This window comes from Bos taurus, chromosome 11 (assembly GCF_002263795.3).
Source record: "Bos taurus isolate L1 Dominette 01449 registration number 42190680 breed Hereford chromosome 11, ARS-UCD2.0, whole genome shotgun sequence".
Classification (NCBI taxonomy): Eukaryota; Metazoa; Chordata; class Mammalia; order Artiodactyla; family Bovidae; genus Bos; species Bos taurus.
The window spans coordinates 3,137,851-3,155,954 of NC_037338.1; the positions used below are offsets into that span (position 1 = coordinate 3,137,851).

At 38.4% G+C, this 18,104-nt stretch overlaps 1 protein-coding gene across 3 annotated transcripts in view; it reads right to left on the reverse strand.

The window, feature by feature from the left end:
• The window catches only part of TMEM131 (transmembrane protein 131), a 185,738-nt gene that overhangs the window by 25,141 nt on the left and 142,493 nt on the right, over positions 1-18,104 (reverse strand). For all 3 annotated transcript variants that reach the window (XM_002691141.7, XM_059891637.1, XM_059891636.1), the window contains 14 exons: positions 17,707-17,815; positions 16,724-16,877; positions 16,464-16,634; positions 15,368-15,478; positions 15,132-15,266; positions 12,025-12,129; positions 10,664-10,750; positions 8,908-9,060; positions 8,733-8,808; positions 8,459-8,576; positions 6,320-6,458; positions 6,100-6,209; positions 4,844-4,910; positions 24-175 (listed from right to left, as the gene is read on the reverse strand). In XM_002691141.7, the coding sequence (XP_002691187.1) occupies positions 24-175; positions 4,844-4,910; positions 6,100-6,209; positions 6,320-6,458; positions 8,459-8,576; positions 8,733-8,808; positions 8,908-9,060; positions 10,664-10,750; positions 12,025-12,129; positions 15,132-15,266; positions 15,368-15,478; positions 16,464-16,634; positions 16,724-16,877; positions 17,707-17,815 (1,687 nt within the window). The remainder of the gene's footprint in view (positions 1-23; positions 176-4,843; positions 4,911-6,099; positions 6,210-6,319; positions 6,459-8,458; positions 8,577-8,732; positions 8,809-8,907; positions 9,061-10,663; positions 10,751-12,024; positions 12,130-15,131; positions 15,267-15,367; positions 15,479-16,463; positions 16,635-16,723; positions 16,878-17,706; positions 17,816-18,104) is intronic.

The window sequence follows — 18,104 nt, forward strand, 5'->3', positions numbered from 1 at the left end:
CACACTTAAATCACAGAACATACCTGATTATGATTAGGGAAGAAACAGTTCTATTGTGAACTGGAGTAAACTTTACTTTGACAGATTTCTTTTCTCCAGGTTTTAAAATTAAGTTTAAAACTAAATGTCGGGAGAGGCCCTCTGTGAATCCTGTTGAACTCTGCAGTGGGTGAGCCTTGAATCATTGGGCAAACAAACAAGAGTCATTAGTATATTTTCTGGAAAAAATTTTTCCCCTTTACCCCATCCACAGCCGAGTATTAGTTTCTCAAAATGACTAAACAAATTTATCCCTTATGATTTAGATCCTGGATAGCTGTCAAGCAGAGCAACCGATGATGACAACTTCATATTCTGCATTAAGTCCCCAAAGGGGTTTTATTCCCCAGGTCACCAGAGTCTTCATGTTTGTACTAAGCACTTGTTTTTGTGTACAGATCTTTTAACGTTAAAGGTTCTGAAACATGACATAAAAAACCAGAAAAGGACACACACCCAAGAGATGAGCAGCTCAACGCTTTAACACAAAGCAAACAGCTGAGTGGCCAGCGCCCAGCGTCCTGAAGTCCTGCTGGTGCTGCCCCTCACCTGTCAGTCATGGTTTTCCTGCCTCTCCCCTCAGAAGGCTACTGGCTGCAGAGTTTTAAGGCCACATCATTTTATTTATGAAGGTATTTCCAATTCATATCAATCTATCTTTGAATTTTATTTTGAAAGCTAAGCCCCTTATTGTTTCATAAACACTTAATGATTTAAAGTTCAAATAAGTTCAGTTTAATAATCAAAATATGACTTCTTGACAGTTACAGATAAGATTAAAAAGATTTGCTTTTTATTAAAAAAAAAAAATCATAGTTAACACTGCTCTGATTTCAAGTAACATTAAGTTTAAACTTTTTTGGGGGCGGAAGGGCTGGTAGTAACTTGGGTATAAATGTCCATGGCACTTTATATACCTGCTAACCTGTGGGAGGAGAGTGAATTTTCTATGATTTTCTACTATACACAGATCTATTTCAACAGCATGATTCTATGGACATAATTTCATAGCTAATAAACTCTGTGAAGCACACTACTTTTCAGCTCTCTCTTCTGAGGCGGCTGTTTTTTTCCTGCATTGAAAATTCTTCTCTGTCAATGTCTCCTAGTACAACAATGTTCTGACTGCTCCCAAATGGCTGGTGAGTAGGTTCCCTTTAAATAAACTGTTCTGAGTAACTGACAAGCAGATTATACACTATACCTATAGTCCCAACAAACAAATTCTGATGACATGGAAAATACTTTAGGATTCTGTGATACCTCTGGGCTAACACTCAGTAATTTTCATAGTGGTGGTTCTTGAAGAGGGATTCACGGACCCTTGGGGATCTGAGAGGTCTTTTTAGGTGTGTCAAAACTACTTTCACAACACAGACCAAAGTTCTTTGCCTTTTTCACTGTGTTAACATTAGCACAAGCAAAAGCAATGGTGGGTAATTAAACTGCTGATCCTTTAGCTAGAAGCAAGGTAGCCTTATCAAACCTCCCTGGTAGCCACGGCTTTTCTTCACTGCCAGGCACTTACAGCTAACAAAAACCCAAACCAAAACCTGTGACTGATTAACTAGTAATAAATATTAATCTTAAATCTCAACCCTTGAGCATGAGGCTCTTCACTACCGTGTGATAGAATGAGGTATGCCTGAAGCGCCCCTGCAGCAGGCTGGCCCATGCCGTCTGGAAGAGCTATTTGAGATGCCAACAGAACTAGCTCCTTCCTCAAGGGGCTCCATTTCTATTTGAAAAATGACTGAGAGTCAATATATGACTATTCAGACTGGAGTATTTAGTAGACATTTCCACAAAAATGAAGTCCATCTGTTCCTTTAAGGAAAGCAACTGAAGCATTTGTCGCCAATGGTAAAATTCAACTGTTTGAGTGTAATTTAGAATTTTGGCCTTGTGAACTTGAGAGCTTCCCAATAGTTAAAGAATTCCCTGATGAGATTCATGGTTACAGGGATGAACATGATTTTTTGGATACTGCAGAGTGAACTGTATCAACATTTGGAAGCTCTGCATATGTTAGTGACCAATATTTTCCAAATGATTGGTGTATATAGTGTTATGACAGCTAAAAAGGAAATTAAGACATCCTTTCTGCAACTACATGCATGTGTCAGGTCGGATCAGATCTTTATCATATACTTCAACCAAAACAATACATCTTAAGGGGCTGAATGCAGAAGCAGACATGAGAATCTATCTGTATATTAAGTCTGAGAGCCACTGAAGAACTCTGTAAAAATGTAAAACAATCTGTTCTTATTGCAAAACTGTTTTTAAAAATACATATCTATTTTTTCATTTTTATATTATCTGTCAAACAGAATGGGCTTATCATTATTTTAAATGAATTAAATCACTATTTTAAGGATCTCAGTTTTCATTTCTAATATGGTCAATACTGACAGATATAACCTGCAAAAACAAAAAACCTCTCTGGAGTCCTTAATAATTTTTAAAAACTGAGATAAAGCAGAAATCCTAAATTATTTTTCAGACTGTAAAGGAATCCTGAGATCAAATAATTTTAGATCCACAGTTTTACAGCACCGTAGAGAACTGTGAGAGAATTTATTTGAAGCTGAACTGAAGACCTCCTCCAGAATTTCTTATTTAGAATAAATTTCTGGGATCTAGGGCATTCTTATTCATCTTCCTACCTCTTATAATACCTACATCTTATAGGTACCACCAAAGATTTGGTAAGATAAGAAAGGCAAATACTAGGTCATTTACTTCTTATGTTTATTTTCTCTCTTTATAAGTGCAGAGTGAACGGAATTTGTGGTTACTGAACTTTCTAGATATTATCATTTAGATATCTGGATAATATCTAGATATTTGGATAACCCTGAACTTATTATTTTTATGGCATTTTTTAATGGTATCTTTATGGACAGAAACAAAGAAAATTTTAAAAATGATTCCAAGAGAATGGCATGGATTAGAATATGAGACTCTCTAAATTTTAGTCTAGTGTTCTACCTATTACTCAGCAGGAAAAAAAAAATTGAAAATTACTTAGAAAAATAACTTTCTTATATAAGACTGACTTAAAAATAGATCTATAAAAAGTATTCCATAAAGGTCTGGCTAATATATGTTTTATAGATTAAAACATAAAATTATGGGAAAGAACACAAATACTTGAAAAACTATAAAACATGTGGCTGGAGAGTAGTTAGTGATTCCTAACCAGTAATGCCCATGTGTCACATAAGCCTGGGCAAGGGCTCCCGACTCTGGGGGAACTACATGTGAACTTGGCCCTGCCAGCCATCACAGGTATGAACTCGGCCAAGGTACTTCCTCTCCCTGAGCTCTGTTCTTCCACCACCAGCAGTACATGTGAAATACTTATCTCTCAGGGTGGCTAGTGATAGCCCAGCCAGGCTGTTGTAGTGATTATGCGAAATTACAAACGTGAATGCACCCGACATGGTGCTGACACATACTAGCTACTCAGGGAATGCTGAAAACCTTTCATTCTCGCCTGTGAGCCACAGACTGACTCATGCAGTCCACATTCCCCGAGGGCTTCCCATTCGCCAAGCGATTCATCTAAGGGCTTCCATGTTGGTTTGTTTCATCTGTTAAAAACCCCTGTGACATCCAGATTATTAAGTTCACATTGCAACAGAGGCTCAAGTTTGGAAAGGTTGACACGCTTGGTCGAGGTGACCAAGCTAGGAGGTACACAGGCATGAGGACCCCAGGAGCCGACGTCCCTTGCTCCAAATGGGAAGCAGCCAAGTCACAGCTCCCTGACAGACTGGGACCTGTGCACTGCAAGGGCTCACAGCGAGGAGAGAAAGGAGGGGCAGACGACTGTTCCCATCAAAGTCAGTCAGATGATGGGAGATTAACTAGATTCTCACTCTTATTCATTCAACACCTTTCGTTTTATAAATGTGAGAAAAACTAAGATAAATAGAAGACAAGTCCTCAAGGAGCCTATACCCAGATTTGGGAAACACGGCACCACACAAGAAAAACAAACACCAAAGTTAACACAGGTGTAAATGAAGAGTCAGGGAAAATCAGAGGGCTGAACTGGTGGAGGGTCCACAGCCCGCGGGGCTGGTGTGCACAGGCTGTCTAAGGAGACGAGACGAGCTGGGCAGAAGGAAGGGCCCGGAGGCCAAGGGACTTGGGCCGATCTGCAGGTGGCGTCAGTTCCGAGTGCCAATTCCTGACTGACACAAGAAAGTTTTAAGTTCCTACATAATTGTGAGTGGGTTAGTGGCTGCTCAGCCTGGCCTGCATGACAGAGACTATCTGGTCCTGGAACAAACCAGCTTGTGTATACACTCAGCAGTTCAAAAATATCTGTTGAGGGAAAACTGTAAGTGCTACTGTGCTAAGTATGAATACAGCCAGCCACAGGTCTGGGCTTCATGGAGTTTACAGTTTTATTAGAAAGTTTCCAAAATAAAAATTTAAATGACCAAGCTCAATATTTTGAAAAGAAAATAAAAAGAAATTAATAAAAAGAAATCATGTATTAGTCTATACACCTCATTGGCATCCTCTCAGAGGTTCTGGCAGCCATTATTATGGGCTTAACGTTTAATGCCCACAAACAGGACCTTCTACACAGCATGCCGCCTGTTGATCTAAATCCCACCCACTCCTCCTGGGCTTTATGCCTCTAAAAGAATTACTGGACTCTTCTAAACTTCTTCAGTAATCTGCCTTTCAGGCAGTTTAAGGATGGTTAATGTTTTTCTTCCACATTGCATCGGTCATATCATAAAATTACTTCTTTGCAATCGTATGAAGTTTGAATACTTACAGTGTTTCTAAAGACTTGGAATTCTTGTGTTCTTAAATCGATCTTTGCCACCTTACTTAAGTTAAACCTGAAATTAAAAAACACACATAATTCTTTGAGAACAGCATCATAGTCAAAGCAGTTGCAGAGTAATTACCAAGGTTGTTTACCTTTCAGCAGATTTTGAGATCAATATTACCAGATTAATAGCCTTCAAAAAGTAGCTACAACTTACAGTTTATTCTTCACTTTTGAAACTAAAATATTTGAAAGGCTTCACCTGCTTCCTCTTTACACTGTTTTAGGAAGGAGTTCTTTATGATTTCTTTTTGTCTTCAACTGGAAGCTTTTCCAGATGCTTAATGTAACATCTCAGAGAAGGCAATGGCAACCCACTCCAGTACTCTTGCCTGGAAAATCCCATGGGTGGAGAAGCCTGGTAGGCTGCAGTCCATGGGGTTGCTAAGAGTCAGGCAAGACTGAGAGACTTCACTTTCACTTTTCACTTTCATGCATTGGAGAAGGAAATGGCAACCCACTCCAGTATTCTTGCCTAGAGAATCCCAAGAACAGAGGAGCCTAGTGGGCTGCCATCTATTGGGTCCTACAGTCGGACACGACTGCAGCGACTTAGCAGCAGCAGCAATGTAATATCTGTTTCTCTCCCTAGAACTTTCTCTCAACCTCAATTATAGATGCAAGATTTCTCTAAGCAAATCTACTATTTATGAGCTGCAATAAAGCTTCAATACTTTGGCCACCCAATGCAAAGAGCCAACTCACTAGAAAAGACCTTGATGTTTGGAAAGATTGAGGGCAGGAGAAGAGGGAGACAGGATGAGATGGCTGGATGGCCATCACCGACTCAATGGACTTGAGTTTGAGCAAACTCTGGTAGATAGTGAAGGACAGGGAAGCCTGGTGTGCTGCTGTTCATGGGGTTGCAAAGAGTCAGACATGACTTAGTAACTGAACAACACCGACAACTTTCTATCAGACAAAAGATTTGGAGGTAAATGCTCGTAAGACCCCAGAACACCTTCTACGGGATACATATAATCCAGAGTGCTGTGGCCACAAAGGAGTCAATCCTGTATAATCATTAATTTAAAAACATCCTGATATTTTTACTTTATGGACAATAATACACCTGTAGTCCATGGGGTCACAAAGAGTCAGAAAGACTTAGCGACTGAATAACAACGAAATTTTAAATGTGTAAAGTGATCATTCACTGTTCATATGGAAACATTTTGATGATCTGAAACAATGCTTACCTTGATATTAACTTATCTACAAAGATGGAAGGGCTGGAATATAAAGCCAGGGGGATAAATTGAATATAGATGGGAACATCTGCAGGGTTTTCTAACATAATCTCTTCTTCCTTAAATGAAATAAAGAGGTGGTAAGTGAAAGATCTGCCCCATTAGAAGAAAGAGCAGATACTTCACACTATGATGCATTTCCAAAGGCCCATGGCACCTGGATACTTACTGAAGAGCAGTTTGTATTAGTGAGGGGAAACCTCACGAGCCGGGGGGAGCTGAGGAGGGATGGCCAGGAGAGCTCGGCAGAAACTTTTGACAGGATGTTTTTCTGAAGGTCTGTATTCACTTCAAACATAGCGCTCAATCTAGAAAACACAATTTTTAAATCACTGTATCAAATTGAAATGCTTGAGCTTTCTCAATACAGGAAATTCTGTTAGGCGTGTGTTCTTGTGAAATTTTATTCTGGCCTTGAATAAACACAGGTTTACCTGCTCCTGACATCTTACTGTTTTCAGACACATGAAGAGGTCTCTATTTTGGCACAGAGAGCTAACTATCACCAATCACCTGCCCTGTTTCCATACTGAAGGTGTAAGTGACCAGCCAGGCATACACAGATGACAGGATGGAATGGGGATCCTAAAGATCCTGCATGTTTAGGGGAAAGGTCTAGACACCAACAGCAGGTAAATATTTCAGCTGAACTAATGAGAAGGTAGCGCACTGCTTGGCGTATGGCTCCTTTCGCACTTGAGGAAAAAGCCACAATATCTTACTATGCAATGAAGATGTCAGTTGAAACAATAATACATATGAGGGTTTTGTGTAGACATATATATGAAGCAATATTCAGGACCTCATCCGACTATTTCTCTACTTAGAAGTGTTTATAAACCAGCTGTTTAGAACTCAGAACACATTCCCTACGGAAACAGTATTACAGATGGGGCTAAACACTGAAGCCTATTTTATACCATAAGAGGACTGAATTATGATACCTAATATTGGTGAGAGTACCAGTTTTATAAGACTGGTAATGAGTTTTCTGAGACATGCATGTTGACAAGGTAACACAGAGGCAGGAGCGGGGAGAATGCCGCATTCACTATGCAGCTGCGACCTGGCAGCTCAGGGCAGGCAGGGAGGCTGGGTCTTCAGTGGGGAACACTAGGCTCACAGAGAGGAACGCAGGGGTTTCGGTGGGTGGGAGGCGAAGAGTGAGCCAAGGGCAGCACTACCAGTCATTTATTCATAACTGGGGGTTAAAATACAGAGGCGACCTGTACATTACAACGTCTATCGTGGGAACTGGAGAACAAAGGAGTGTCTGAATTAGTGTTCTCTTAGTGAGTTCATTAGAAGAAGTCTCTTTGTACTAATTTTAACCATTTAAAAGGTAAAATTTACCTCTCTTTTTGCCTTAAGAAAACCTTTCACAGCAGGTAGTTCAGATACACAGAAACCTGCAGATTTGACTGTTCAGGGCTTGAAAATACTAGGTTAGAATAAACCGGAAGATTTTGGTGATGCTGACAAATGCATCTCAAATTAGCCAATGGGGGGAAGAACAGTGTTCATCAGTCTTCCGATCAAGTCCTCTCTGGAAGCACACAGAGAGGGCCAATTTCTAAACTGCCACGTCCAAGTGTGTCTGTGCTTCTGAACCCAGCCACGGTGCTGATCTGTCAATGTGCATACTCCCACCTGAGCCCTGTGCAGCCCTAGCAGGTTCAGCACCAGAAAGGGAGGCAGTTCCTTCCACAAGGAGCAGAGACACTCCTCCTATGGTGAGATTCAAATTCTAAAGTGTTTCCTTGCCTTGAATGCGAGTCAGAGGCAGTTAGACTCTTTCTTACGCAAATGACTGTCTGATACGGAAACTGAGCTTCCCCGGTGGCTCAGATGGTAAAGAATCCACCTGCATGCCAGAGACAAAGGAACAGTCCCTGGGTCTGGAAGATCCCCTGGAGAAGGGAATCGCTACCCACTCCAGTATTCTTGTTTAGAGAATCCCATGAACAGAAGAGCCTGGCAGGCTACAGTCCATGGGGTTGCAGAGCTGAACATGACTAATCCACTAAGCACAACACAGAACTCATCCTACACAAGGACAACTTCATCGAGTTTCTGTGACTTTCCATCTAGAGCACGGGAAATAAGACAAAAATGGTAGCGTGTGTCCTTCTGAGAAATACACAATCACAATGGCCATTCAAGATGCCTCATTACGGTTTTCTGAAGATTAGGCACATTTTCAGCAGTATAGAGAAGTAAAATAACCAAATATAGGAATATCTTTAGAAAATCACGTTTCAAACTGGTAAAGGTAGCTCAAATACTTACATACAGCAAAACCACTTACTTGTGACCTGAGTTTTCCTTTATTCCCATCCATCCCTTGAATAGGCTTTGATGCAAATCCCAGTCGGTGTCCCAGGCATCTTCCTGCATGGCTATGCCAGGCTGGACTCTGGGTTCAGCTAAAACACAGGCACAAATGGTATGACATACTCTGCCCCTCAAATGATTTCTACAGTACCGAGATGTAGGGGTGGGCCTTAGAAGCAGCAGCCTATCATTAATGGGAGTACCTTGGGGAGGGAGTGAAGGCGTGAGAGAAGAGTAAGATGACTTACATTTGGACAGAAAAGGCAAGCCGACATAGCAATGATCCCCGCACTGCAATCCAGGATCAAAGTAAATGTTTGCAATCTATAAAGGGGCACAGGAGAACCATGAATGTCCAATCCACGGAAGGTCACAATAACAAAGGACAAAAGATGGGAATCTGCAAATACAACGCGTTCAAACCTTTGATTTTTTCCCTGGCTCCAAGTCTTCCTTATTACCCCGCAATCGTTTGTAGTAAAAACGCACGTCTTCTGACAAAGATCGTATCTGTTGGATCTTTACCTTCTGTGAGAAGGAATTCATAATATTTAAACTCTGATGAACTATTTTCCCCTGAAGGAAGAAAACAAACAAATTCATTTGTAAATGGCTGGATTTTCTTCAGAACACACACTTTAGAACTGACAGACATATTTACAGAAGACCAAAGCTCAAAGTACCCTTAGAACGTTCAGAAGTTGGTAAGCTTTAAATCTGTAATCAGAGCCCCTCCTCCAAATATATGTATTTCGTCATTGTTTTTAAGGCCTGTTACAGAGAAATTAGCAAGACAAATCTTTGCAATCCTGTAAAAATGAATTAAAGTAAAAGTGCTCACATAACAAAGGTGCAGAACTAGCTTTGAATAAAGGAAAGAGTCACTATCAGTTTGTTAAGAAAGGTTTGTTTATACCAAGGCCAGGCTACCTTAAAAGTTTCCAAATTCAGGATGAAAAAATTATGAAATCACTGAATTCTAAAAATCCAAAGCTAAACAAGAAACAAACAAAAAAAAAGATTTATTTTCTCAGAAAAAGTATTTTATTAAAAAAAAAATACTATCTGTGCCAAAGAGAAATTAGACTATTTTTTAAAAACATAGGTTATCTGGCATCGTATTAAAATGAAGCATACGGATTAAATCATTACATTACCAATGACCGTGCTGATCAGCTATATGTCTCTTCCTGTGATAGGGTACCAATTTTATTTATTTTTTTTATAAAGAGATTTATTTATATTTTTGTTATGGAGCACATCATGTTCCCTGACCAGGGATCAAACGCACGCCCCTGCATTAGGAGTGTTGAGTCTTAACCACTGGACTGTCAGGGAAGTCCCAGGGTGCCAGATTAAAAAATATATATATGATTGAAATAATCATCAATAAAAATCATAACCTTTTCCTTTTTTTTTTTTGTTGAATATAGAACCAGAATCTTATAACCTGATTCCTAGACTTTTAAAGAAGTCTAAAATGATCAGGGCTTCCCAGGTGGCACTAGTGGTAAATAATCTGTTTGCCAATACAGGAGATGCCAAGAGACTGATCCCTGGGTTGGGAAGATTCACTGGAGTAGGAAATGGCAACCCACTCCAGTATTCTTGCCTAGAGAATCTCTTGGACAGAGGAGCCTGAGCACCTAAAATGATCATACCCACTGGTCTAAAATTTGGTATTAAAAGACTAAGAAATTAAGAGAATGCATAGTAAAAAGAGTTCAATCATGGTGAAAAGTGAAAGTGAAAGTCGCTGGGTCGTATCTGACTCTTTGTGACTCCACGGACTACACAGCCAATGGTATATAGCTATATAGTATTCCAGGTCAGAATACTGGAGTGGGTAGCCTTTCCCTTCTCCAGGGGACCTTCCCAACCCAGGGACTGAACCCAGGTCTCCTGCACTGCAGGTGGATTCTTTACCAGCTGAGCCACCAGGGAACCCAAGAACACTGGAGTGCATAGCCTATCCCTTCTCCAGTGGATCTTCCTGACCCAGGATCGAACCGGGGTCTCCTGCATTTGCAGTCGGATTCTTTACCAATTGAGCTATCAGGGAATGACGGTGAGATTAAATCTAATTCTTATTATATACAGTCTAAACAGAGTAAAACGCAGTAGAAAGAAAAATAATTATTAGAAAAATGCTAAGAAGTCTACAAATTAACTGTCTTACTGGAAAGGAAGGTGGAAGAACCATGTGCTTTGGGAAGCAAGTCAAAGAACCCACTGCGATCACAGCCTTCACAGGAATTGTTAGGATCTGTGGAGGGAAGAAGCAAACCGCAGAGAAATAAGTGTGTAAATCCTAGACTGACCTGACAGTTGTTGCGCTATTTTAGGAGATTTAAAACAATCAATCTTGGGACTTACATGAGCAATAACCAACTGGTAAGCAAAATTAAAATCACCTATGCATACTGTTTAATCTATCCATGTACTGTACAAAATGCACTGAAATATACTTCCATGTACTTCTCAGAGGTTCACTGAAAACAAGGGAAATAAGACCAAAAACGGGAAGGAATGAAGAATGGATTTTTCTGCAGATTATTAATTTAAAAAGGAAAGTCCAACTATACTCTTAAAACAATGCATGAAAAATCCAGCATTTTTAAAAGCTACATAGCTCTCTACTTTTTTGTACGTAGCAATAAATTAATGTCAACCTGATTTTTTAAAAAACAAGCTGAATATTCCAAGTTTTAAATCTCAACTCACACTCTATTTGCAACTCACAAGGATACTTTGCTAAGGAAATGTACTTATTTCTATCAAAAGTGATAAATGTGGATTCCTCACTTTCGGAGATAATTAATTTGACATACTCCCAACATATGATTTATTACTAAAAGATCAATTTTGTTTATTCTGAATGAGTTTGCTTTCATGGGTGGCAGGGGTTGTATGTGCTAAAAACAGGTAGGAGAACAAAAGTAGCTTGCTGACTTCAGCAGTGCTCAACTTCCCAAGAGCTTTACAAGAACACATACAAATATTTAGACTTGGCAGAAACATATCCCTTCAAAATCTCATTGAATGCAACATGTCAACCCCACATAAAGTCTTTAAAAAAGTTCACTGATTTTCGTTTGGTTCCTGACTTAGAATGACTCATGTAAACATAATTGTGAGAACTCAAATTAAGATGTGATTTCCTGATTGTATCTTCCTTTTTGGCAACGTTACACAGCAGGATATTTATGACCGCAGAAAGAGAGAGATCTAACCTCAAGAATTTCAGCCAGGGCCCATGTAACGCTACAGCCATTTGTAAGCCATGCTAACAGCAAATCTAAAAGGGCCAAATGCATTTTCCTAAAGTTGCTTTTAGTCAAGAGATTCAGGTTTTATCAGAAAACTATGAGCTAATAAAAAACCATTATTTTGTAAACTATTCTCAGAAGCTTAAGTTTTTAAAAGTATCAAATAGGTAAACTGTAACTTTTTGAATAAACTTAGTTATAAAAACAAAAAAAGGACTGAATTTTTCAGAAAGACCCCACTGACCTGAATCCCCGTAAATAAAGTCCTTACCTCATAGTCTGTCGTGATCTGTATAGCCCCATCATGAATTCCTTCCAGTTTTTTTGCAGTAAGTTTGACTCTGAACACTGCAAAGTATCCTGAAGCTAGTATTACCTGTATGGAGTAGAAATTACATCCTTCGTTAGCCTTGCTAATTGAAGTTTTCTATTAAAATGGAAAAGAAAGCTACAAAAACCCTTCAGTTTTAAATCAGTGTTAACTCATATAGGTTAGGAATTCAAAATCCTAACTAACATACAATTAACACATCATCATGTACAAATATCTCAAAGTAAATAACGCCCATCTCTGGATGTTTATCTATTATACTTATTCCATGGGCTACTGAGAATACTGGTTTCCCCAAGGAACAGCTGAATTCTCAGCTGCTAAGTTGGGGAGGGGTGTGGGCCTCATCCCCAAGTCATATACCTGCATGGTCAAAGGGAGCGCAGGCTACAGCAGACGGATACAGCCTTCCCCTACCCTTCAGAAGCCACGTCAGGGCACAAGTACACACAAAGTTGGTTCTGCTTCCAGTTCTGAATTTAACTTTGGCGTGTTAATACCCATGTCTTCAGATCAACTGAGACTGGGTCACACGAAAACATCAAAAAATCAAGGAAAGAAGGAAAAGTTAAGCAAAGCAAGTTTGAAAGAAAGCAGAACGCAGAACATGGATCTTACTTATTTTCTCAAGCTATCCTGCTGATATTTCTGGTGCTTAATCTTTTCAATCGAGAAACTTCCAAAAAAACCATGAAATTCATTTTGTGAAGTTGTACTTTAGTCAGTAGTAGTTATACTTTACCTAGAATTTACATTTACCTCAAAATAACAAATGTGGGTATACCAAACATATCCACTTCCCCCCTTTAGAAGCATTTCTATGTTGGTTTTATGCATTTCTAATGTTTTCATCATGACTGTGACCACCCCAATCAGAGCATGTGTCTGAAGAGCATGGAGAGTTGTTGACAGTGTGTGTTTCATAAGGAACAGGACGCTCATTTAGTTCATATGTTTGGCTTTTTGGAAAATAGCTGGACAACAGTTGAAAGTTTACAACTTAAACTTTACAAATTACAAACTTAAAAAAAAATCCACATTTTGCAGAGTTGTTATTTTGAAGCTGGCAATTCACTACAACTTCCTATTTTAAGTAAGGAAGGGTTCATACAAATGATCTCATCTTTCTATCCCTTGGTTCTTATATTTATGTAGTTTCTTTTTAAGTTTTTATCTTGTACTGGGGTACAGCCCATTAACAATGCTGGGAGAGTTTCAGGTGCACACAGAAGGACTCAGCCATGCACATACATGTATCCATTCTCCCCAAACTCCCCTCCCATCCAGGCTGCCACAAAACAGTGAGCAGAGTTCCCTGTGCTGTACAGAAGGCCCTTGATGGTTATCCACTTTAAATATGGCAGTGTGTACATGCCCATCTCTTATATTCATATAGTTTTATATAAAAGTGAATTCTAAAACCCTGAAGTTTCCAGCAGGTTTCATGTTACTGAGTGGACCCCTCAAACACTTTAAATAAGTGTTAACATGTGCTATTGTAGGAGGAAATGATCCAGAGTCCTAAGATTATTAATTTATAATGTATTATGAAAAACAGTATAATTCAACCATCTCGGATTAGATCTATATACAATTTTACTTTAACTTCGTTGTTGAAATGAACATATTAATAGCTGGTCTCATTATTATCCTTTTTCAGCATTCCATTTGTATTAAAAATAAAATCTCAGCTGGAGTGACAAATATTACTTGTCATGAGCATATTCTTTTTTGTTTTAAAAGGAGACTTTATTTATGAGTCAAATTTAAAACATCATAAATTATTAAAATACAAATACCCAACACTCATGTATCCATCACAATATCTGTATGGAGCTTGAATGCCACACAGCTGCAATTAGAATACACATTATCCAGTATACACATTATCCAGTACTGTTTCCCACTTTTTCATAAGTCCTTTTTCAAATTTTTTACATACAATCCTACTCACAGCTTATCTGCTTTAATATGCAACCATAAAATCGCGACTTTATACATTTGGTTGTGGTTATCTGCAATTATTACTACTACTATCACAAACATCTGCATTCTCACCACTTCTGGCTCTTTAAATGACTTCCACAGGAAGAAGTCCCAGGAGTGGTATACATTGCCAAATTATTCTCTAAAAAACCTGTTTTGGGGAATCTTTCTCATACAAAATGTTTAAATACGTTTTTTATGGCCTATGGCATTCCATGGAAAGGTCTTTTGTCAACAATCTCTGTGCATAAGGACATCTGCTTTTCCTTCTGTAAAACTGCCATGAGAAGTTCTATCCTAACCTTCAGAGGAGGTTATATTCTGCTCCTTCCAAGTCGCACAGGTGATTCTACTAACTCTGCTCTGAGTAAGTTTAAACTCTGAGATCGCTTTTCAGCAGTGGTGAGGGCCTAGACTGATACATTCACTTGCTCTTGTCTCATGTACTTTTATGACCAACTGTACGTAAGACAGAGTAAAAGTGTATGGGGAGAGCCACACAGAGATCAAACAAATGCTGTTTGTCTCACTGATACTGTCTTCCATCAGTACAGAGAACTGAACAGAAGCAGTACTGCAGAACTGAAAACAACTTCTACTAACCTGCAGGGTTCTTTCTCTTGCCTAGTGAACTCAATGAACAGACTCAGTTTAGCGCCCATGGAAACTTCTCCTGTAATGGTACCTGTGCTCTATCTTAACTCCTTTGAGTCTCAAGTGCTCTCATCATCAAAGCAGTGAGTTTAAGTAGATTACCTATAAGGTCCTTTCCACATCAAATAGCCAATGCTGTTATGAATCTCATAATATTTCGAGGAGGGACCTCCCTGGTCATCCAGGGGCTAAGACTCTGTGCTCCCAATGCAGGGGGGCCTGGGTTTGATCCCTGGTCAGGGAACTAGATCCCACTTGCCACAACTAAGAGTTCACATGCTGCAACTAAGACCCAGCACAGTCAAATAAATAAATTAATATTAAAAATAATATCATGAGGAATAGTCTTCTATTTGCGATTTAGACACACATCTAAGTTTAAGGAAACAATAGAAAAGTTTACTTACCGATGACTGGTCTGATAGAGAGGATTTTTCAAACTCTGGAAGGCTTGAGATGATTGTAGTTCTATTGCCTCTTTCAGTAGCTACGAGTTCTATTGATAAACCATCTCCTATAATATGCCAGCTTTTTATAGCCAACTTAAAAGAGAAAGATATGGAAGCAATTATTGCAGCACTATAACTGCAGCATAAAACCTCTAAATGTGATTTAGAATAACAACAGATTTTTCTTTTCTTACCTCAATTGGATTGCTGTTTATAATGGCAAATAAAATATTACTTGCTTCTGTTGCACTCAGTATACCAAAATCTATGAAACGTTCTTCTATTTTGGGGGGTAATACAAAGTACTGGAAAGACAGAAAAGAACCAGATTAGATGTAAAGTTACACTTATGTAACAGTAACACTTCAAGAAAAAGTTAACTATATTAAGGTACACTAAGGTTCCTACTTTTTATGTAAATATACACATACATAATTAAGAACTTTGTATAATGGAAGTATTTTGAGTACTAGGTGAGATTAAGTGGAGCCCTGGAGATTTAGGCAAAAAGTCCCCAGTCTCAGCAGACTTCACGCATTCATGAAAGCAGCTACAAGCCAGCAATCATTTAAGCAGAAGAAATGCAGAAGGAGTGTCAGTGGTATGATACCGCAGGTCCCTTTGGTTCTAAAGTTCTTACTGATGCTAGGTTTTTGGAGGACCACACTTCTTATCTTTTTGCTTTCTTTTCATCTTTTGCATCTATCAGTTTTCTTTCTTTCCCAAACTTCTTTCATGGATTACCCTAAGGACAACTTTGCTTGGGGTTCCCCCACCTCCCTTGGCTTATTTTCTGTATTAGAAAGACTTCTGTTTCCTTTCCTGCAGTTATTTAGATGACTATTCCATCTGTGTCTTTCTACCCGATTCCCTGTTTCTTATCTGATTCTTCTCTTCAGTCTTGTGTTTTCAGTTTTGGTCACCTCTTCCCTACATAATTCCCCTTTTCACTTGCCCTGTAGTATTTTTTAGTTTTTTTTTGCTTATTATGTTTCTTCTGCTTAGTTTGTTTTTAGCTTGCCCATGACTGTAACCATTTAAAAGCAAAATCAAGAGGCGTGGACCTGATCTAAACAGAGGTGTAGCTGGAGAGGTCAACTGTGTCATGAGGAGATACAGCTGCTGGGAGGGTGAACATCTTGGAAGCACAGACTAGGGAGGAATTACAACAACTTGCTAAGTACAAAAACAGCAAAATTTAAGTGTCTGCAACACAACTACTTAATAGTAGCTGAAAACAACAAAGATGTGGAGGGAGTTTAAATTTTAAAAGGCAGGTAACATACTTACATCTAAAAAGCCTGTATATACCCGCACAGGTAAGTGAAACTTAGAGGCATTGGTAATAAGTAAAATATTGTTATCTATGTGCATGGACGATGTGGATGGCATAAAAAATAGAGTAAAAATGTAGCCTGATCCATTTGGTAGAATTAAGACTGGTTTGCTGAAGTTGTGAACCTAGGGGATGATGGGAGAGAAAAAACCATGTCAGTACCGTTTGCTTGGGAGACTGGTAAAATCAAAAGTATGAGGGGTCAGAAACATACTTTAAACATTGTTTTGGCTTCTTCTGGTAGCAACACATCATGAATGAGGATCGCAAAGCTGAAAGTGTTAGTAAGGTAAATTGGCCTTTCCACAGGATCAGCAGGACTGTCTCGAATGTGAAATAATGTTGCAGCGTGATCAAATCCCAAATAACTATTTGAAAAAAACAAAAACAAATCATTTTTATTTTCACATGTTAATTTATAATGCAAGTTCTTTAGTGGTGTGTAATAATTTACGTTTAGCAGTAAGGACTGTTGTTAGAGAATTAAGACTATAAATATTTTAGTGATTGACCATATGATTTAAAAGAAAATTTATTATAGTGTAATAAAAAGAACTATTTGCTACCACATTATATGTAACCAAACAATGAACATCAAGAATGTACTAACAAAAGAAGTTTTAAGCTATTAAAAAAAAAAAAAAACATGTTCATCATTCAGTTGCAACCAGCTTTGTTAAAACAAGTCCCTACTAAGCTGGACATGAAACTATTACTGGTTAAAGTAGAAAATTGAACTACATATATTATTACCTATTTGTAAAAAGCTATAATTTTAGAACAGTGTTTAATGGGTTTATAAAGGAATAAAAATGACTTTGTTTCAAGTGACAATATACTTTAATAAACAAGGTATAGTCATCTGCATGTTACAAAAATAATTACAGAAATGAAATGCTTCAAGTGATTTAAAAATCACAGATTCACTTTTCTATTGCATTATGGAATCATTAGGATTTCATTTAAGCCCAAATCATATCATCCCATTTACTTCTTTCTTCTAAAAGTAAAAAAAAAAAAAAAAAAAAATGAACAAAATACAGAAGATTTTTCTCCTTTATGGCTGAAGTTTTTTTAATACTAATTCCATGGAGTTTATGTGAATTTGCCTACTACTTCTGCTAAAGTCAGAGAGTAGGAAAACAGAACTTACTGATTAGTAAAAAGTTACAAAGTTTATTTAAAACAGAAACTCACCCATCTAAAACCTCTGCTTGATATGGTATTTCAAGTTTAGAATAACTCTTTTCCTTTGCTTTCACAGTTATTTTCCCAGAAAACTGAGATGGTTTTTTCGCCTTTGATGCTGAAACGAAGCACAGAAGATAATCTGCCACCTTCTGCTACCAATGAGTTTACACAGAGGAGGATGAGGGTGACTCTGCGTGGATGGATAGAAGTCTTAAAAAGACAATGAGCTTTCAAACTGGCACACAGAATACAGTGACAACACTTTAAGTCAAATATCACATTTTCCATTCAAAAATGGAAAGATATTTCAATTTTCCTGGAACGGGATAAATAGGTAAGGAACTAGCAAGTGAATACCATTCAGGAGGGAAAATGCTATAATCTGAGCTATTTCTCTCTCACCA